The sequence below is a fragment of the Anolis sagrei genome, chromosome 2 (assembly GCF_037176765.1).
Source record: "Anolis sagrei isolate rAnoSag1 chromosome 2, rAnoSag1.mat, whole genome shotgun sequence".
NCBI lineage: Eukaryota > Metazoa > Chordata > Lepidosauria > Squamata > Dactyloidae > Anolis > Anolis sagrei.
This window is the reverse complement of record NC_090022.1, coordinates 156,684,715-156,707,199: the sequence shown is the minus strand read 5'-3', so window position 1 is coordinate 156,707,199 and position 22,485 is coordinate 156,684,715. Positions and strand designations below refer to the sequence as shown.

Below are 22,485 nucleotides of genomic sequence, written 5' to 3'. Positions count from 1 at the left end.
TGCAACAGCGCCCTCTAAGGGCTTCATCACAGTGGAGCATTTCCATACTTCAATCCCCTTTCAAGAACAATTTATTTTATTGTATTGTCGTGTCAGGGTTAACCAGTCAATTATATTACATTTCTAACAGAACAAAGCAAACAAACAAACAGACAAAATACAAAATTTGTGAGTTTAGTAGTTGATTAAATGTCTTCTGACCAGTATCTGGCCACTTGGAGTACCTCTGGTGTTGCCGCAAGAAGGTCCTCCATTGTGCATGTAGCAGGGCTCAGGTTGCATTGCAGCAGGTGGTCAGTGGTTTGCCCTTCATCTTTATTAATGACTTAGATGAAGGGTTAGAAGGCATGATCATCAAGTTTGCAGATGACACCAAATTGGGAGGGATAGCCAATACTCCAGAGGACAGGAGCAGGATTCAAAACGATCTTGACAGATTAGAGAGATGGGCCAAAACTAACAAAATGAAGTACAACAGGGACAAATGCAAGATACTCCACTTTGGCAGGAAAAACGAAATGCAAAGATACAGAATGGGGAATGCCTGGCTTGAGAGCAGTACGTGTGAAAAAGATCTTGGAGTCCTCGTGGACAACAAGTTAAATATGAGCCAACAATGTGATGTGGCAGCAATGTGATTTTGGCTTGCATCAATAGGAGCATAGTGTGTAGATCTAGGGAAGTAATGCTACCCCTCTATTCTGTTTTGGTTAGACCACATCTGGAATATTGTGTCCAATTCTGGGCACCACAATTCAAGAGAGATATTGACAAGCTGGAATGTGTCCAGAGGAGAGCAACTAAAATGATAAAAGGTCTGGAGAATAAACCCTATGAGGAGCGGCTTAAGGAGCTGGGCATGTTTAGCCTGAAGAAGAGAAGGAAGCCACAGGGAGAGGAGGGAGCAAGCCACAGGGAGGAGGGAGCAAGCTTGTTTTCTGCTTCCTTGGAGACTAGGACGCGGAACAATGGCTTCAAACTACAAGAGAGAAGATTCCATCTGAACATGAGGAAGAACTTCTTGACTGTGAGAGCCGTTCAGCAGTGGAACTCTCTGCCCCGGAGTGTGGTGGAGGCTCCTTCTTTGGAAGCTTTTAAACAGAGGCTGGATGGCAATCTGTCAGGGGTGATTTGAATGCAATCTTCCTGCTTCTTGGCAGGGGGTTGGACTGGATGGCCCAGGAGGTCTCTTCCAACTCTTTGATTCTATGATTCTATGATTATCAGTCTGGAAACGCTGATAAGTGGAGCGGGAAATTTTCACTCGCATGCTTTTCTGATCTGTTGTCAAACATTTGGGGATCCACTTTGCAGAGAGCTTCTTCATGTTTATGGATAATGACACAAACACGTTCATGAGAAATCCCCATGATGTCTTCTATTTCTTTAGCTGAAATTCGCCAATTCTCCAGTATGAGGTTGTGCACAGCATTGAAGATCTCTGGAACAACAACCACTCTCGGTCGTCCAGGATGTTCCTCATCGCTGGTGCTGAAGTGGCCCATTTTAAATTTGGCAACCCAGTTCTTAACTGTAGAATATGAAGGGCATTGATCCCCAATGTCTGCGACATATTACTATGAATATCCTTCGTAGACTTTCCTTGCAGAAACAAGAATTTTATCCCTCCTCAGCTCTCATTTGCTGTAAATATCGCCTAAGACTTTGCCATTTTGTTTTCCCACGTGCCTAGATCACTGTTGCCGTAAGCTACAATCACAAAATTTTGCAAATATATATGAGACACATAAGGCTTTCATGTGATGTAACATTCATTGCGATAGATAGAAACAAAAAAAGAACACAAAGCCAAAGACTTATCAGCAGCCCCTCATACACAAGATCTGCCTGAACTCCCATAAGTGAGACTCTTTCCCTTGGGTGGAGTAGCCTGCCTTGAGCTACCTGTCTGATCAGTGTCTGTAGCTGGCATGGGGAGGCCTCAGTCAACCAAATGGCTTGGGTTGGCCCTGACGTCCCTGCTGGCAGCTTCTTTTTCCTGTTCTGCAGATCTGGAAATTCCACTTCGGTTTTAACTAGCCAGGAAAAATGAGATGTCAGAACTTACTGTGAATATTCATTCTTGGATAGGAGGTGAAGCAATCCACGCACTCTTGGATCTTATCCATATTCCAGCAGGAGTTCCAAATTCCTTTTCTGTTAAAACCATCAATCTCTCTACTTTTCCCCCTCAGATAATAAGTGTTGCCTACAAACCGAATTATAATTCCCAATACATTGAACTCAATGTCACTGTCAAAAAAAATCTATTAAAAATGACAACCACACATTGGCCAGGGTAGATTGCTCCTGATCATTCAACTCTTTATGTACCATATCCCTCTCTTTTGGGACTCCCTGCACTCTCATGCCACAAGACTGCACAGAGAGGGCTCTTTCCACCAATCAGAGCCTTGGTTAAATTCAACACACCTCCTGTTTCCAGTGCAGCAGCCTGAAGTAGTCATTGCTGTTTCCTCTGCATCTGAACTTCGATTCCCTAACTGAATGTGCTTCTAATATTAATGCTTAAAAACTCTTTTGGCTCTTTAAAAATAGCCTCTTTTACAGAGCTTTTTTCTCTTGGAGGAAGCATGCTGTTACACCTTTCATCTCACATTGGATGTCATTTTTTAAAAAATTCAGTTTCTTCTCCAACACCAGAACCACACTGGTCTCTCTCTCTCTCTCTCTCTCTCTCTCTCTCTCTCTCTCTCTCTCTCTCTCTCCCCCCCCCCCCCCCCAAACCATCATGTTTTGGTTTCCATTATCGAGACTAAAATGCCTGCCTTTTCCTTTGGAATAGTAGCAGGAACAGGTTGCTTACCTCTAACTGTGGTGCTTCAAAGTGTGCTCTCACACAATTAGTCTGGTGCCTGCACAGACTGTATAGCTTGGCATGAATACCTACTGTGCATGTGCCAGCCAGTGAAGCTACTATGTCCTCAATGTCATGTTTTCTGCTAAATTACAGGGGCATGAGAGAAAGTAGGGTGGGTTTATGGGAGGGCACAGATGACTACTCAAAGAACCAGTGTTCTTCTTTTTCATGGTCTTTGTGCCTCATGTTAAGTGGATGATCAGGTCACTGAAGAACTGATGAGAGGACAGCACATCTGAAGCTTGCTTCTGCCTCAGATCTACAATGTAATGCTGGATGAACATGGATGGCTATGATAAGACAGCAGCCTTGCAGGTAGTGGAATGCCATGTAGTAGACCTGACAAAGAAGCTACTGCTCTAATGGAATGTGTATAGAGACCCTCTGGAACTAGACATTAGGGCCGTGCAAAGCTTTGGAGGTCCATTTAGTAATTCAGATTGTATGATTCATTAATAAAAAATCTCTGAATTACTAATTGGAACTGGACCCCTCTGAAGCATTACGAAATGAAACAGAAGCCTACAAAACATTTCACAGAAATTAATAAAGATTTGTTGCTTCAGAGTGTGTTCAAGATGTGTTTTTTTCAATGTAACATACTCCATAATGGTCTGGAGTGGGAGGGGGTTGATGTAATTTACAACAGCTGCATGCTGTTTTTTTTCCTTGTTGGCCAATCACATGGCTTTCTGCAGAACTGATCTCCTCCCCTCGGCATCTGTGTTTCATGTAAAATCCTTTAAAAATTCCTAAAAATCAGTGGATGATTGAAACGTTCTGAAATTTGGCAAGATTAAAATCTTAAATGTTGCCTACAAGTGTGCCAAGGTTTATCCTGATTGCCTGATGGCTTGAGGGGGCGGGTTACAGCACAGTGAAAACATATAAACATAAAATATATACAATAAATTACTTAGATAAAAACACATAAATATAAAAAAATTTGCACCAAACCCAGATACAAAATTGACATATAGTAGAAATAGAATGTCAATCAAAACTTATGATTGAAAGTTGACTGGGTAGGCCTGCCGGGAGAGATGGTTCTTCAATTGCATTTTAAATTCCAACAACTGATCTAGCTGTCAAAGCTCTTCTGGCAGGCTATTCTAGTTATGGAGCAGCTGATGAAAAGGTTCTCTGGGTGACAGTTGCCAGTCAGGTTCTGGATGGTTGGAGTAAGTGTCCTCCAAAGGACCTCAGTGTCCTAAACGGCGGATTGTGCAGAAGGCACTCCTGTAGGTAACCTGGGCCCAAACCATGTAGAGTAAGAAGAGAAAGCAGAATGTAAAATCATCTTGTCACAAGGGATGCCCGAATGGGCAGAATACTTGAGACATAGTCCAGAAGAATTATTGTGAGAACGTAACAATTTGTGGCAATGTTCTGCCAGGTGGAATAATGAGGGTTGAGCATGAGGGCCAAAGGTAGAAACACCATTGGGCTGATTGGTAGTGCAGCATCATCCCAAACAGGAAGTCAAAAATGCAACTTCTGGTCCTCAGGGACGTTTGGGAGAAATGCCATCCCTTTTTCCCAAAGGATCCTATGGCAGGCTGACATGCAAGTTCATCATCCAGGTTTGCTACTTGTGCCCTGGTAATCTTGGTACCGTCATATCCTTTCCTTGATATGGTTGCAGAATTTGGTATACATATTCTGGATAGTGAACATATTTTAGTAATCTCTAACTTGTATTTCCTTTGTTAATTATCTGGATGGTTGCCCTTGGAAATGACTTGGAAGCTTTAACTGCTGCAGATAGTTTTAACAGAATATAACTAGTCTAATGAAGCCACATTATTCTATTTAGAAAGAACTACACTGGATGGCTATTCCTCTTAAAGCCTACTTCAGATTGCTTTTATAACCAATAAAGTTTTGCTCTAAATGGTGTCAGACCCAAATATTTGAAGAAGTACCCTTCCTTAGATTTCCTTAGCTATGACAGCACGCTTGGGTTTATTATAGGTTTTTCTGCCTCTCTGTAACTTCTATGAAGGACATTATTGTAATGCATATGCATCCTGAGTAGTTTTCAATTACAGACTTAGTCCCATTGATCTTTAAATCAATGGGATTTAAGTTAACTGTAATCTATTGTATGAAGGATAAATTAGAAATAATTAAATATGTGATCAACTATTAAATGGTCAGATTTATTTTTCAAGGAAGATAACTCATAAACAAAGTCTAACAAAGGCACTTCTGGCCATAGCAGCTACCTTGGTCTCCGGGAACAACACTTCTAAATTATAAATCTTATCCCTTTGAGCCATGCCCAAGGTGGACTGTATATCTATATAAATAAAAATGTAATGTTCATTTGTGGGATTAACATAACTCAAAAACCAATGGATGAATTGACATAAAATTTGGCCACAATACACCAACTATACCAATGTATGTCGTTCACTAAAAAAAACAAAAAAAAAAAACAAAACAAAAATAACCGGAGAGAACTTAAAACCCCCACAAAGCTAAATGACTATACAGAGCATGCGTTAAAACAACACCCGCACCCCTCCCTCCTGCATGAGGAAAAAAAACCCAACAGCTTAGAGATAGGTGGCTTGACAGAGGGAGGGAAAGGTGGCCCATATAGCTCTCTCGCTACCCCCTGCCTCTCTCTTCCCAAAGGATTGAGAGAGAGAGAGGGAGGGAGGGAGGGAGGGAAAGAGAGAAGAGGACACCCTCCTCCAGATCCACCCCTCCCCTTCCTTTCCTTTCGCTTCCCTCTTGGCTGCCTGGGACTCGGGGCGCTTGGGTCGGCAGCATGGAGGCGCCTCCACTAGGCTGCCGGGAACTCACACGGGAGGGATTGTGTGTGTGCGCGTATGTGTAGGCACACACATACCTATATGCACACATATCTCTACATATTTCAACTCCTAGAAAGCTCACCCATAATGAGTTATGGGAAGGAATTCTGGGAAATGAAGTCCAGTATTCAAAGAAAGGACAAAAACAGGGAAGGCACGCACTGTGAATTAGGAAAGGCTGTCCAGGAAGACACAATCAAAACACTCCCAAAAGATGGCCATCCATTTTTACTTTATAGCAACCCTGGGCTATAATATCTACAATAATAATGTCTATATATCTATCATAATATTATCTATACGTCTATAATAATATATATATGTCTATGGTATCTATATGTCTGTAACAATAATATCTACAAGTCTATAACAATATCTGTACGTCTGTAATAATAATGTCTATATGCCCATAATAATATCTGTAGGTCTATAATAACATCCATATGTCTATAATATTATCTATCTGTCAATAATATCTATACATCTATAATAATAATACCTGTCTGCCTATATCCGTGACTATAATAATAATAATAATATCTATATAGGTATAATATAGGTATATGTATACATCTATAATAATAGCTATATAATATCTATAATAATAGTAATATCTATATGCCTATAATAATATCTATCGGTCTGTAATAATATCCATACATCTGTTGCCCATTTTTGCTCAAAAAATATTTAGCCCTGTGCTCCTTCTATTTTTTACTAGTTTTCTACTAATTTATGCAATGCTTTTGATATGAAATAAATAAATAAATAACATCTATAATAATAATACCTATATGCCTCATAACGCGTGGCTGGGTACAGCTAGTCAGACTATAAAACTGTATTTCAACTTTTTTTCTAGACTGGATTAAACCACATAGGTTTTTGATGTATTTGCATACCGCCTCTGCAGCCCTTAGGGAAGAGCAATGTCAGTACATGCCACGCAGCAGGTGCAAGAGGTGGTAAACTCATGTATTTTTTCACCAGGTGCACTTATTTAATTGTTGCTTGGGAAAATATATTGAAACTATGGTTGACCAAAATGCTTACACCCTAACCCTTAAAGCAAGATGAGGGAGCTACGCACACTGATTCAGACAAATTTCTACAGTAAAAGAGGGTGCTGCTCAGCTGTACACATAAATAAAAATGTTATGGATCTGTTTCATTTCTTTTGATGGCAACACATGCAAGGCAACCTCTAAATATGAATAGCAAGTAGATGCTGAAGAAGCATAGCAGATATTGTCATGATCTGTGGGGGAGGGGAAAGCTGATGGATATGTCAAAAACGTAAAAAAATGTTATTCTCTTCCCATAACATATACTGTTGAAGGTGTTTCTTCAACAGTATATTTTCCACTGGACAATGCCTAGTCATTTGAAAAATCATGTTATCATCTTTTTTCTCTTTAAAAATGAGCCTATATCGAAGCCAGCAAGGTTCCTCATTACTCAATTGTCCAATGCTTTCACTCTATCTGTAAGGTGTTTTGTGGGATTTTTTTTTTAAAAAAGTCAGGGCATAAATGTGTAAACAAAGATTTTTTTTTTGGTCGTGTCAGGAGCGACTTGAGAAACTGCAAGTCGCTTCTGCTGTGAGAGAATTGGCCGTCTGCAAGGACGTTGCCCAGGGGACGCCCGGATGATTTGATGTTTTTATCATCCTTGTGGGAGGCTTCTCTCATGTCCCTGCATGAGGAGCTGGAGTTGATAGAGGGAGCTCATTCGCCTCTTCCCGGATTTGAACCTGCGACCTGTCGGTCTTCAGTCCTGCCAGCACAGGGGTTTAACCCACTGCGCCACCGGGGGCTCCTAACAAAGATTATTAATATTATTATATATATACTCTACTTTATATTTCCCAGAGGGGACTCAATATATTCATAAGCAAGCATCCTGTAAAACCAGGAACGGGGAACCTTACACTGAGATGCCAGACCTTCTCGTTCCAATTTTAGTATATGTGCTGCCGAAGCGAGCACGCCAGACCTTCTCCAGGAGATCTTTATGCAGTGGTTTCCTAGATTTTGCAATGGGTTGCCATTTCCAAATGTACTGGCTCTCACACACAAATGAGCCAAGAGTGCATTGTGTGCACAGTAGTGATGCATTCAGACACCATGTGAAATAAATGTCTCCCTACCTTGTTTCCATCCTATGGGATCCTTGTGTCTGTAGTCTAGTTTAGCCTGAAGCTAAACTCTTCGCTGGACAGCTCCATTTAACTCATCTGAACTACAAACCTAGATCTCTCTATTGCAGCAAATTCCAGAGAAATCCCAGTCATGGCAGTCAAAGTGGACTCAAACAGAGTTAGTGCTTCCCTAAGATGCCTCTAACAAGGAGATGCTCATGATAATGTTTTTATGGTTTTGTACAATTTTTATATTTTACACAAATGTTTTTCACAATATTTGATGAGACATCAAATGTTGCCAACTGTGAACCGCCCTGAGTCGGTAAATAAATAAATAAATCTAAACAGTGGCTTTAATGCAGTTTGACACCACAAGTGCCATGGCACAATGAGATGGAATTGTGGAAGCTGTAGTTTTGTTGTTGTTCATTCGTTCAGTTGTTTCCGACTCTTCGTGACTTCATGGACCAGTCTACGCCAGAGCTCCCTGTTGGTCTCCACCACCCCCAGTTCCTTCAAGGTCAATCCAGTCACTTCAAGGATACCATCCATCCATCTTGCCCTTGGTCGGCCCCTATTCCTTTTTCCTTCCATTTTCCCCAGCATCATACTCTTCATATTCATCATACCACAGTTCAAAAGCATCTATCTTCCTTCGCTCAGCCTTCCCTATGGTCCAGCTCTCACATCCGTAGATGACTATGGGGAATACCATTGCTTTAACTATGCAGATTTTGTTGCCAGTGTGATGTCTCTACTCTTCACTATTTTATCTTGAGCTTGTTTGGAGGGTCTAGCAGGGGAGTGCAGCTATCGTAAACCCGGGACTGAAGACTGGAGACCTCGGTACACTCCTTCTATACCTGGGACGTTGTCCTCTTCCACCGAGCGCACAGCGGTGAGGGAGGAAGGGGACACCCGCCTAGCCAGCCAGATCAGCCGAATCAACCCTGGCAATCAATGGGGTGACAGATGTCGCAGTCAGATCGCCCTCACATCCTCTTGCCCTGACACGACAAAAAACAAAGCAAAACACTATTTTATCTCACCAAACGACATCTCCAATGATTCTGCAGCACTGAGTCATGGGAGTTTAAAGTGGTATCAAGCTGCATCATTCCTACAGTGTAGATGCATGCCCAATAACTTGTTAGTGACAGAAATAACACTCGGCAGCCATGATACTAACAGGAGCGGAGCGCAGGGAGCATACAACTCCTCTGCTGCACCAGCTCCACTGGCTGCCGATTTGCTACCGTGCTCAATTCAAAGTGCTGGCGTTGGCCTATAAAGCCCTAAATGGTTCTGGCCCAAGCTACCTATCCGAACGTATCTCTGCCTATGAACCCACCAGGACTCTAAGATCTTCTGGGGAGGCCCTGCTCTCAATCCCGCCTGCATCACAAGCATGGCTGGCGGGGACGAGGGACAGGGCTTTCTCTGTGGTGGCCCCTCGGCTGTGGAACACCCTTCCCATGGACATTAGATCAGCTCCTACGTTAATCGTGTTTCGAAGAAAACTAAAAACCTGGCTGTTTGAACAGGCATTCGGATAAACAGTGCAATGAATACGATGAATATAGGAACGGAATTATAGACGACAAATTGGATCACGATTCTAGTTACGAGACGTTAATGTGTTGTTATTGATGTGTCATTACTTTGTATATTATGCTCTTAATGGTTTTTAAATTGTATATTGTTATGATTGTCTTTTTGCTCTTGTTGTGAACCGCGTTGAGTTGCCTATGGGCTGAGAAACTGCGGTATACAAAGTAAGTAAGTAAATAAATAAATAAATAAAAAGACACTTGCAACTCAGTCCTACACTTATATAGAAATAGAGAAATACAAATATGTTCACCGTCTCAAGCTTCGTTTTAAAACCGGCCTAAAATCAGAAGCAAGGAAGGGACAACTTGAAGTAAAGCACTAAGCCAGCGCTTTCGATCAGGGTAGTAAGCCACTGCGCATGCGCGCGCGCCTCTTGGCGGGCCCAGGCGCCCAAATGCAGCCCGTGCGTCAAAGCCCCGAGCGCCGCTCTCATTGGCCGGGCCGAGCAGAAGCGAGGCGCACCAAAACATCGCGGGGAGGGACCAATCGCCAAGCCTGGCGCCGAGTTCTCGAGAGAGTTCGCCTGAAGCTGGCACCGCCATGTTGGAGTAGGGAGAGGCCACATCCCGCTGATGTCGTCCTTTAGGGTTTACCAATGTTTATTATTTTTTCAGAGAAGGACGCTAAGGCCCCGCTGAGGCCCTAAGGGCAGGGCGGCGCGGCCTATCCTCCTGTTGGCCCATTCCTGCCGAAAACGGGAGCAAAGCGGTGGCGGCCGAGGATCCGTGGCGAACGGCAACGAGAGGATGGTGCAGTCCTGCTCTGCCTACCGTTGCCGGAATCGATACGACAAAGAGAAGCCTATCTCTTTCCACAAGTGAGTGGGAGGGGCGGGGGCAGGAGAGCTCGCAAGGAGAGAGAGAGAGCGAGCTGTCCTGCCTTGAAAGGGAGGCGGAGCCAGAGCGCATGCGTGGACGAGTGCGCGCGCACGCTCCTTAGAGAGGGAGGGGGGTGCCTCAAAAAAAGGTCTCTAAGCAAAGAAAGCAAGGCTGGGGTAGTCGCGCGCGCACGCACGCACGCGCACCCCCTCTTTTTTTTCTCTCCCTCGCGCGCGCAGGCTTTCAACAGAACCGTTGGGACTGAGGCTTGACTTTGAGGCCTTGGAACGCGCGCCCGTTTCAACCGTCGCCTGACTGACAGTGACGTCGGAGGGCTGTCATTTTGTTTTCAAACTGGTCAAACGGAATAGTCTCTTGGTCATGTTGCTTCAAAGCTCCATTTGTTTTAGATATTTGGCCAACTGTCAGAAATTCATGCAGGTGAAGTCCAAAACACCTGGAAAAATCAGGCATAATGGCAATCATGGACTCATTCCTTATCAGGATAAGCCCTAAAAAAGGTGAAGGGCAAAATATGTACATGTCGCATGTGTGATATATTGTGGGATGTTAGGGGATTTCATGGTGTAAAATGAAGGCACCATCCATGACATCGGTGGACTTGTTGGTAGTCATTCAAGTATTTATTTCATGTCAAAAGCATTGCATAAATTAGTATAAAACTGATAAAAATAGAAGGAACGCAAGCAGCTAAATATGTTTTGACCTTACTTACTTAGGCAATCCCTCATAGTCCGAGGATGATGGTCCTCCAAGGTTGGTGGGTCTGTAGGTGACTGTGGAGCCCGATTCTTGACATGCATCTTCTCCCGCAGTGAGGGCATTGGTGGAAGACTGTCCCGGTTGGGGTTGGCTTGACGCACCTTCCTCTTGGCACGTTTCTCTCTTTCACCCTCCATTCGTGCCTCTTCAAATTCTACAGCACTGCTGGTCACAGCTGACCTCCAGCTGGAGTGCTCAAGGGCCAGGGCTTCCCAGTTCTCGTTGTCTATGCCAAAGTTTTTAAGGTTGGCTTTTATTTATTTATTTATGTATTTACTGCGCTTATATACCGCAATTCTCAGCCCAAGGGCGACTCATTGCGGTGTACAACATGAAAAAACAAGTGCAAATTACAAAACATAGTGCAAAATAATCTACAATTCATCATTATCAGAAAAACATCTTATCAAAACATCAACATTACTACCAAATTTCTACTACATTCCGAATCGTCTCATCGTCAACCCACAATCCGATATCATTTCCGTTGTTCCATTCCTATGGTCAAATTACCAGTCATTGCACTTCTTGGTCAAATGCCTTCTTAAATAGCCAGGTCTTTAACTTCCTGTGGAATATCAACAGGGAGGGGGGTAGCCTGATGTCCACGGGAATGGTGTTCCACAGCCGAGGAGCCACCACCGAGAAGGCCCTATCTCTCGTCCCCGCCAGCCGTGCCTGTGACGCAGGCGGGATCGAGAGCAGGGCCTCCCCGGAAGATCTCAAAGCTTTGAGCCCATCTTTAAATCTCTTTTCCTGTCCACCAACATTTTGTTTTCCGTTTTTGAGTTCAGAGTAGAGCAACTGCTTTGGGAGACAGTGGTCTGGCATCCAGACAATGTGGCCAATCCAGCGGAGTTGATGGTGGAGGACCATTGCTTCATTGGTGGTGGTCTTTGCTTCTTCGAGCACACTGACATTTGTCCGCTTGTCTTCCCAAGAGATTTGTAGAATTTTTTGGAAGCAGCGCTGGTGGAATCATTCGAGGAGTTGCATGTGACATCTGTAGATAGCCCACGTGTCGCAGGTTTATAGCAGGGTTGGGAGGACAATAGCTTTATAAACAAGCACCTTGGTATCCTTATGGATATTCCATCCTCAAACACTCTCTGCTTCATTCAGAAAAATGCTGTATTCGCAGAGCTCAGGTGGTGGTGTATATAAGTGTCAATGTTGACTTTTGTGGTGGCTTTTGTGGTGACAATTTCCGCTGCCAAGGTAGCGGAAATGGTCAACATTTTCTAATATTACACCATTAAGCTGTATCTCTGGTATTGGAGAGGGATTGACTGGTGACTGCTGGAAGAGCACTTTGGTTTTCTCGATGTTTTGACCAAAAACGGGCAACACCAATGGCATTGTCTGTGTTGTTGTTGTTTATTCGTTCAGTCGGTTCTGACTCTTCGTGACCTCCTGGACCAGCCCACGCCAGAACTCCCTGTCAGCCGTCACCACCCTCAGTTCCTTCAGAGTCAAGTCAGACACTTCAAGGATGCCATCCATCCATCTTGCCCTTGGTCCACCCCTCTTCCTTTTTTCTTCCATTTTCCCCAGCATCATTGCTTTCTCTAAGTTTTCCTGTCTTCTCATGATGTGGCCAAAGTACTTCATCTTTGCCTCTAATATCCTGCCCTCCAAGGAGCAGTCGGGCTTTATTTCCTGGATTATGGACTTGTTGGATCTTCTCGCTGTCCAAGGCACTCTCAGAACTTTTCTCCAACACCACAGTTCAAAAGCATCTATCTTCCTTCACTCAGTTTTCCCTGTGGTCCAGCTCTCACATCCATAGGTTACTACAGGGAATACCATTGCTTTAACTATGCGGATCTTTGTTGCCAGTGTGATGTCTCTACTCTTCATTATTTTATCGAGATAGGTCATTGCTCTCCTCCCAAGAAGTAAGTGTCTTCTGATTTCCTGGCTGCAGTCCGCGTCTGCAGTAATCTTTGCACCTAGAAATACAAAGTCTGTCACTGCCTCCATGTTTTCTCCCTCTATTTGCCAGTTGTCAGTCAGTCCAGTTGTCATAATCTTGGGGTTGTTTTAATGTTTATTTGCAACCCAGCTTTTGCACTTTCTTCCTTCACCTTGGTTAGAAAGCTTCTCAGCTCCTCCTCACTTTCGGCCATCAAAGTGGTATCATCTGCATATCTAAGGTTGATAATGTTTCTTCCAGCAATTTTAACCTCAGCCTTGCATTGGTCAAGCCCTGCAAATCTCATGATGTGTTCTGCATACAAGTTGAATAGGTTGGGCGAGAGTATACAACCCTGCTGTACTCCTTTCCCAATCTTGAACCAGTCTGTTGTTCCATGGTCAGTTCTTACTGTTGCTACTTGGTTATGATACAGATTCCTCAGAAGACAGACAAAGTGATTTGGTATTCCCATATCAACAAGAACTTGCCACAATTTATTGTGATCCACACAATCAAAGGCTTTAGAATAGTCAAGAAAACAGAAATAGATGTTTTTCTGAAACTCCCTGCCTTTCTCCATTATCATGCGGGTATTGGCAATTTGGTCTCTCGTTCCTCTGCCTTTTCTGACCCCAGCTTGTACATCTGGCAGCTCTCTCTCCGTGTACTGCTGAAGTCCTCCTTGCAGGATCTTGAGCATTACTTTACTGGCATGTGAAATAAGTGCCACTATACAAAAATTTGAGCAGTCTTTAGCATTTCCCTTTTTGGTATGGGGATATAAGTTGATTTTTCCAGTCTGATGGCCATTCTTGTGTTTTTCATATTTGCTGGCATATGGCATGCATCACTTGACTAGCATTGTCTGTAGCCTCCAACAATTCTTCCTCTGCACATGAGGCAGGGCATAATGGACAAGCATACAGATGTCTGTTCTGCTCCACAAGGTGAAGAATTATTTTAGGTAGTGCCATTTTGCCAGGTTGTCTTTTGATCTGCCCACTCCACTTCTGAGTCTGTTCAGGGACTTCCAAGCTGCCCATTCTTGGTTTGCATTTGGGATTTCCTGGTTTAGCTGCCCAGAGGGATGTTCTTGCTGTTGCTGGGGGAACATTAAGAGGAGTGGTGGTTCTCATGAAGCTTTTCTTTGATTTGAGTCTATCGGGAGGAGGCTGATAGCCATACAGTGGGTGGCTTTCACAGTGTTCAACTTTATTTCTCTCACAATTGGCAGCAACTTTCCATTGCACAGTTTAAGATATCCTATGAGTATTCTACATGTCTCATTTAGAAATGTATTCACCTGCATTGTGTGGGCAGATTTATGCCAGACGGGGCAGGCATACTCAGCATTTGAGTAAAACAAGGCCAGTGCTGATGTTTGTATTAATTTTGTGCCTGCACCCCATGCGCTATTAGTAAGTTTCCGCTGGATATTACTTCGTGCAGCTACTTTGTGCTTGTTGTTTGCACAGTACTTCCTAAATGTTAGTGTTCAAGATATTTAGGATAGGAAATGTGTTCAAGCTCTTGGCCTTACCAGGTAACTTTCAGTTTCCTGTTGGTTTCACAATTACGTAGATAAGTGATTCTCAACCTGTGGGTCCCCAGTTGTTTTGGCCTTCAATTCCCAGAAATCCTAGGAGCTGGTAAACCGACTGGGATTTCTGGGAATTGTAGGACAAAACACCTGGGGACCCACAGGTTGAGAATCACTGATGTAGATGGAAAGCATACACTTTTGTTTTGGCTGGGTTAGGCTTCAGGTGGTTATCTTTGAAGTAGCTGGAGGGATCTTTCAGGGCATAAGTAAGTTGGTTTTCAACTGTTTCAAAGTTTTTTGAGTGTGTTTTTAGGCCAAGGTCATGAGCATATATAAAGCTCTTTGTGAGTGATGGTTGTGGCTGATCATTAGTAAAAATGTTAAACAAGGTTTGTGTAAGAGCGCTGCCATGACCATACTTTTACCTCCTCCAAATACTTTTCCTGTCCTGGAACACCACATAAGAGAAGCTGCAGTTTTCTAGGAGGGTCTGGATAGTTTTTGTAAAATTGTTGTCCCGGGTGATATGGTAGACTTTATGCAGCAATTTCCTATGTTGCACTGTGTCATAGACTGCCATAAGGTCCACAAAGACCACAAAGATGCTCAAGGTATGTTTTGATTGCAGGTTTCCTCTCACAAGGCCCGATCTCTGCAAGAAATGGGAAGCTGCAGTGAGAAGAAAAAATTTCAAACCAACAAAGTATAGCAGCATTTGTTCTGAACACTTTACTCCAGATTGCTTCAAAAGGGAATGCAACAACAAGCTCTTAAAAGATAACGCTGTGCCGACAATATTTTGCCACACAGAAGTAAATGTGAAGGTAAGTGAAGTTGATGGCCTTTAAAAGCTGTTATTCACAGATCTGTTTATATATAATCAATAGAGTATTATTTCTAAGCAACAGATACTGTGGTGAGAGGAAAACAGCAGTGTGGAGGTTGAGTTATTTTCCAAACTGAATTGCCTCTTTATAACATTGCCATTTTCTCTCATTAACCAAGCAGTTTTAATTTGAAGTTGCCACCTTCAAATGTAACATAGAACAGAGGCAGCAATTCTAAATGGGTTGAAATATAGTTTACAGCACAGGATATACATTTACTGGTCTGCCATCCAAGTACTAACCAGGGCTGACCCTTCTTGACATCCAAGATCAGAGTGGATCTGGTGTCTTTAGGGTATTTAAGCTTGGAACAATGCTCAATGAAAGATAGAGGCCCCATATAAAATCCAGATTATCTGCTTTGAACTGGATTATATGGCTATGTAGGCTCATATAATCCAGTGGATTATCTGTTTTGATTATGATCTGTTTTGATTATTATATGGCTGTGTAGTAGGCTCATAATCTAGTGGATTATCTGTTTTGATTATGATCTGGATTATTTGTCAGTTTATTTATTTATTTACTTACTGTATTTGTATACTGTATTATACCGTAAGCGACTCAAGGCAATTAACAGGATAAAATTCAATGCTTACAATATCATAAATACAATTAAAACATAACATATAATAAAAACTAAACAAACCAATAAAATATAAATTCATAGTGTCTCCTTGTTAAAAACGTTACCCGGTCTCATTGTCTAGTCGTTCCATTTTCCTATGTCAGTCACTCTGCATTTGGAAATGCTTGTTCAAAAAGCCACGTCTTGACTTTTTCCCGGAATGTTGAAAGGGAGGTGGCCGATCTAATATCTATCGGGAGGGCGTTCCATAGCCGAGGGGCCACCACCGAGAAGGCTTAGATCCTGCTGGTGACTACTCCACTCCTCCTGTTTTAATGTATAGGATGAACAGTTTAAAGGAGATAAGATAGGAAAGCTTCCCTTTAACTAATCCCATTTTAAAGGGAAACATTGCCATATCTCTGTAGTGACATCTTGTAAGCCAATGCTGAATCACATAAATGATGAGGAATTTCTCTATTATTATTATTTTTGGCCATCATGCCAGAAACAGCTGCATATTAGCACATAATAACCTTTCAAAAACATTTTTACCATCCCTCATTGCCCTTTTATTTGTCTAAGGGCCCTTTCAGACAGGCCCTATATCCCAGGATCTGTTCCCAAGTTTTCTGCTTTAAATTGAATTATATGAGTCCGCATTGCCAGATAATCTGGGATAAACAGAAAACATGGGATCAGATCCTGGGATATAGGGCCTGTCTGGAACACCTGTAGTGATGGGAAGAAGCAGTGCCACGTTGGAGTAGAGCTTGTGAAAGTTACTCTTAAACAGTGAAAAATAAAAGGATACATGTCCTGACTTGATTTGTGGAATTGGAAGAGATGGTCCTTCATGTTTATTTGTTTGCAAATGAAGCCTTGTGAAATGTGCTTGTTAACCAATCTATTGGCATCATAGTTAGCACCACAATATTCTGCTCTTTTACCATTTTTTTACCAGGCTGATTTGGGAGACTGTGAGGAACAAGTACAGGCGGAGGTAATATCATATGCAAGTATATACAGGCAGTTCCCAAGTTACAAACATCCAACTTAGAAACGACTCATAGTTAAGAACAGGGGTGAAACAACAGGAAGTGAGGGAAATCTACCCTTAAGAAGGGAAATTCACTCCTGGAAGAGTTATTATCATGGGGGGAAGGGGTTTCAACTGAATCTTTATCACCAATTCTTGTTTCCACAAGCCACATTTTTCATAATCCAATAATCATGGGGACGGAAAGTGAGGTGAAATCTTCTGAAGAGGGACACAGACAGCAAAACAAACACTGCAAACTATATATGTTGGCTGGAGTTACACTTAAAATGTTTAGTCTCACATCCAAATTCAATTTAAGAACAAAGTTACAGAACCTATCTTGTTCGTAACTTGGGGACTGCCTTTATTTCCCTTCAGAAGATTGACTTTAATCTATATAAACATATTGGAGACAGTAATACTATTTCCTGATGCTTTTTAATAGAAACATTGCAGCAGATAAATGTTCTGAATTCTTTTTCTAATCTTAAAGTAAAATGTATTGATTTAATGTAATTTGGGGTTTTAAATATATATACTTGATTGCTTTAATAAATGGGAGTGTAATCCTGACCCCTTATAGTGGGTTAGGGTGGCACATGGCATTCGAAGTTTTGTGGAGTTTGTTTGTAAAGCCTCATTTTAAATAGTTAGAAAATGTAAGCAACTGCAATAAATAAATAAATTCTGCATTGAATCCTGCAAAGTTGCCCTTTCAAATCTTTTAAATTCAAGCCCACTGAATCTCATGTTTTTTTAAAAAAATGTTGAACATTCTTACAATCCCAGGCCTGTTGGAAAAAATTAATCTTATGTTAAATGAAGTATTTGACTGAGGTTTAGTGGTGTTAATGGGCCATATTTTTCCCATATTAAAATATTGCTTATTTGCTGCAGTTTGTACACCTTGATTTGTAACAAACGGGTGTTTCCTTTTTAAATACATAGCTTTTAAAATATCCCATTTCTGAAGTTCAGGGAAAATGTTTCGAAAACAGTGTTGGAAGTCATACATGTGTATCATGTTTCCCTCATCCCCATTGTTTATGTTCCCTAAACTCATACCTGACTTCCTTTCTTTCAGCTGTACCAAAGATACAAAATGTTTGAAATTAACTATTAAATGGCTCAACCTTCTCTAATCTTATACCCTCTGAATGTGTTGGACAACAGTTCCCCTCAGCTCTAGTGACTATGTTGGATCAATGATGTTGGGAGTTATAGTTCCACAACTGTTCAGTGTGAAAAAGAGTAGGATTATAATTTTAGTCAGATGGGTTTTGTTGAAGTAGAAAACTGCTATGGTTGTTGATTATTTTTCCTTATCCCTTTTACAGAATAAACAATGTATTTTCTTGTCTTGCTGTTTTAGTCTGAAGACAGCCAAGAACCAGTTGCCATACAAGCTCCTTCTTCTCCTTCACCTCCACCACCGCCGCAAACTAACCCAAGACTAGTAGACCCAAGCATTGGATTGTTAATGCCCCCACTCCACACTCCCAATAATATTGCTGTTTTTTGTGACCATAACTATACTGTCGAGGATACAGTTCATCAACGGAAAAGAATTCAGCAACTGGAAGAGCAGGTGGATAAACTGAGGAAGAAGCTTAAAACTGCGCAGCAGCGGTGTAGGCGTCAAGAGAAACAGATTGAAAAACTGCGGGAGCTTGTTCAGTTTCAGAAGGAAAAAGATGCGTTGTCAGGCAAAGGTGGCTATGTGTTTCTTCCTAATGACTTTTTTGAAATTGTAGAAGTACCAGCCTAGGAGGCTAAGGTCTATATTTATGGGGCACTGCCAAATTTAGCCTCGTCAGACTAACTCAAGTTCAGTTTTAAAATGAAATGCTCTTTAAAATGAAATGCTCTTTCTGTGTATAAACTATTTCACCCCAACAGAACAATAATAAAAATACTATATATATTGTTTTGTCACTGTGCTTCTTGACCTTTTTTTATGATGTGAAGAGGATAACTGTGCAAGTGACTCATAAATACCTTTCTTTGTATCCAGTGGGGCTTACTGTCATGTAAATGTGAATGTATTTCAGGTCCTAGGTTGCTAACCTGTATGACCTGGAAATAAGCCACACTATAGTGGAGCTTGCTTATAAGTAGAGATGTCTAGGACTGATCTATTGATTTCAGATAATGGACCAGAATGCAACACAGGAATGACTGTTCATCCATAGTAATCATATTAATTTATTTTAGTATCTATTTTGCCCTTTGCGACAATTCACGGTGGACAACAATGTGTAAGATGTGTTTTTTGTTCTTTTAATGTTATTTTGATAATATTGTTGTATATGTTTTGATTTTATTGCTGTATTATGTTGTCCGGGCTTGGCCCCATGTAAGCCGCTCCGAGTTCCCATCGGGGAGATGGTGGCGGGGTAGAAATAAAGTTTATTCTTCTTCTTCTTCTTATTATTATTATTATTTATTAAGATGTGTAAGATTGAATTTAGAGTGTGGTACCATTGGGAGCTGGTGTGATGTAGAGTACTATGATAAGTGAGCGATTAAATTTGGAGCGATAAAATTTTTACCTTGACCACAGATTTACTTGAATAGCTTCATGCACTGTCTCAGACATTTCTTAGGCCTTGCTGCTTGGTTTTGGTGCATGGGTGACACAAACAAACCCCTTTGATTGGTCCACAAAGGCATGATGGAACAAAGGAGAAAAGAAAGTATCACTGGCTGAAGTCAGGGAAGTCAAAATTAGCACCAGTAGTATTGCCCAAGAAATAATGGCATTTCGGTAGTGATGCTACAGCACTAGCATTGATGCTTGAGTAGCTCATCTGACAAGAAGGGCTGCTGTGTTTGCAACAATTGAAGTTTGGGACAACTGCTTATGAAGGTATGAATGATACTTGCTTGGCCTTGATCAGATATTTGGGATTATAGTCCTTTAATGAGAAGTTGTGAAAGGCACATTAGGGATTTCTGCAGCTCCAAGACTGCCCATTTGAGAGGTAGAACTCCATGTGTAATGGGTGTCCATGTGAAGTGATAGGACTCATCATTTAACATTATAGCCAGATAATCCTGCATTTGGTATTGAAAGTTGGGTAGATTTTAGGTAAGTACCAGTACTGTTGGTAAGTACCAGTATTGATCTATGTCCTTGAATCTCATTGAGTCCCATTTTTCAGCATAATGATTATGCTATTCTGGCATGTGGTTTTGCCAACAGTCATATATTTGCCTTGAACAAGGAAAGGGAACTGGTCAATTTTAGGTGAGCTCTTAGGTGTTATGAAAATGCACCTGTCACCCTCTGTGATCATCTCACTAGTGAACTGTTATATATTTCTCCACAGCCTGTCAACATCCTTTGAAACTTAACATTTTGGCTTAATTAAATTCATGTTTTCAATTTTTGTGGTGAATAGCTCTTTGCCTTTGAAAAGATTCTCCTGTTTTGAGAGGCATTCGGCTACACTGATAGATTTGGAGATTCTGGTAAAGAAAGAAAACAAAAACAATTTGATATGTACCTGAATTAGCCAATGAATTAATTCTTGTCCTGTATTCAAATTCTCAATACATTAATGTCAGCTTGTGAGAAAAAGCTTTTCATGAGCCATTTAGGTTCAGATAAAGCCCCCCCCCCCCCTCCAATAGTTTAAAGCTGTGCTGCTCAAAGTATTGGCTCATAGAAACCTGTTCCAATGGGCAAAAATATGGAATTGGTCCTTGGCACATATGAGCTGGAAATAAGCAGTCTCCTATAGCTTGAGGTGCATTGGTTAATATTGTATGAGATACAGATAACTGATATTAATTCAACACAATTTATTTTCTAGCGTACCCTTCTCTTGGATAAGTAAATATTTGTTGAATATGCAAATAGCATCCTTTACCAATGAAAGAATGCAAAGAACATTAATATGAATACAGTGCTATTGGACAGTTAGATTAACCATGTATTAGGACATTAATTCCCAAACAAAAAAAAGTGTGACCACTGTTCTCATGGCTATTGTAAAAGGTTGTATCACTTCTGTTGTGGAGTGGAACAAGAGGAGCATTGATACATGTAAATTATGGCCCCACCTACACTGCTATATAATCTAGTTCAATGCAGACTGAACTGGATTATATAGCAGTATAGACTCATATAATCCAGTTCTATTCAGTTCAGTATGCATTATATGAGTCTACAGTGACCACATAGAGCAGTTCAAACTGCATTATGTGGCAGTGTGGATGGGGCCATGGGCAGCTGTTCTCTTCTTTTTGCCAGTTTAGGGTGAAGGAAGTATTATCTGGTCTGTATAGTTATAGCCTTGATTTTCTACATGTTCTTTCACTGTGATGTTCATGTTCTGAAGCTGATGTCTCCTGGTTCCTACAACAGAGTTTTACAGAAATATCCTAAACACTACCTTGACTGGAAACAAACACCTTTGTGAATTGATTGTATCTAAAGTTAACCTTATGTTGAGGATAATTTCAATATATATTCAAAATGTATTTACTGAGCAAAAAGCACTATCCAGCCATTTTAAGTTGATCCCACAACAAAAATTAAACGTAGGAGAGAATAGCTGTCTGAATGTTGCTAAGGAAGTAGTACATTGGATGCTCTCCAGATGTTGGATTGCAGCTCTTCACCATTAAATAATAATAATTATTATTAATATTAATAATATTATCCTGCTTTATCTCCCCAAAGGGGATTCAAAGCGGCCTGACATGAAAGCATTAGTATACATCATAGTTAAAATCCATCAAAACAGTTAAGAACCACAGTAAACGCTGACTATATCTTAAACACCTTCATCTTTAAAAAACTGCCTCAATAACATGGTTTTAGCCTGCCACCAGAAGGACAGCAGGGAGGGGGCCATTCTGGCTTCCCTGGGCAGGGAGTTCCTGAGTTGTGGAGCAGCCACCGAAAAGACCCACTTTAGTACCCATCAACCGAGCTTGAGATGGAGGTGAGACCTGTCAGGATTTATTGAGGTATTATATGTATTAGGTGTATGAGTCTTAAATGTAATTCTTGTGTAGCAAATATGGGTGCCACTGAGATGGAGGTGAGACCAAGAGAAGGGACTCTCCTGAAGATCTCAGGGCCCGGGCAGGTTCCACATAGAACTAAAGGTTTTACCCATGATGTCGCTAAAACATAACTCTGGCCAGTTCTAAAAATGTTTTTGTTGTGTTTTTAAAGTTAAAAAAGACAAACAAGAAAAGCTTTGCAATTGTGGCATTTGAGGAATGAACCTCAAAGTAACCTCCTTTAAAATTAGGGAAGGACAAACCCATATATGGCCCAGTTGTGGAATGATGATGATGAAGAACCCAAATGAAGTGTAAGGGAAAGGACAAAACCATAAATGGCCTAGTGTGCCACACATACAATGTGAAGCTAGGAGAAAGCTGAGATGGCTCAGGCCCCATCTACACTGCTATGTAATCTAGTCTCTGAATTCAGATTATCTG

General features: G+C 41.4%; 1 protein-coding gene across 2 annotated transcripts; it reads left to right on the top strand.

Annotated features, from left to right (window-relative positions):
- The first annotated feature begins 9,970 nt into the window (after positions 1-9,970).
- On the top strand, positions 9,971-18,957 carry THAP1 (THAP domain containing 1). 2 transcript variants are annotated; one of them, XM_060763690.2, is made up of 4 exons: positions 9,971-10,280; positions 15,154-15,349; positions 16,945-16,983; positions 18,395-18,957. In XM_060763690.2, the coding sequence occupies exons 1-4, from the start codon at positions 10,210-10,212 to the stop codon at positions 18,788-18,790; spliced, it is 702 nt and encodes a 233-aa protein (XP_060619673.1). In that variant the 5' UTR covers positions 9,971-10,209; the 3' UTR covers positions 18,791-18,957. The 2 variants fall into 2 exon arrangements, with proteins under 2 accessions (XP_060619673.1, XP_060619675.1); XM_060763692.2 differs by lacking the exon at positions 16,945-16,983 and having other exon boundaries at positions 9,976-10,280.
- The last annotated feature ends 3,528 nt before the right edge of the window (positions 18,958-22,485 follow it).

Coding starts and splice junctions, on each gene's coding strand:
- THAP1 (XM_060763690.2), top strand. CDS start 10,210: ATGGTGCAGTCCTGCTCTGCCTACCGTTGCCGGAATCGATACGACAAA. Junction 15,350..16,944: donor ACACAGAAGTAAATGTGAAG/GTAAGTGAAGTT, acceptor TTTTTTTACCAG/GCTGATTTGGGAGACTGTGA. Junction 16,984..18,394: donor AGGAACAAGTACAGGCGGAG/GTAATATCATAT, acceptor TTGCTGTTTTAG/TCTGAAGACAGCCAAGAACC.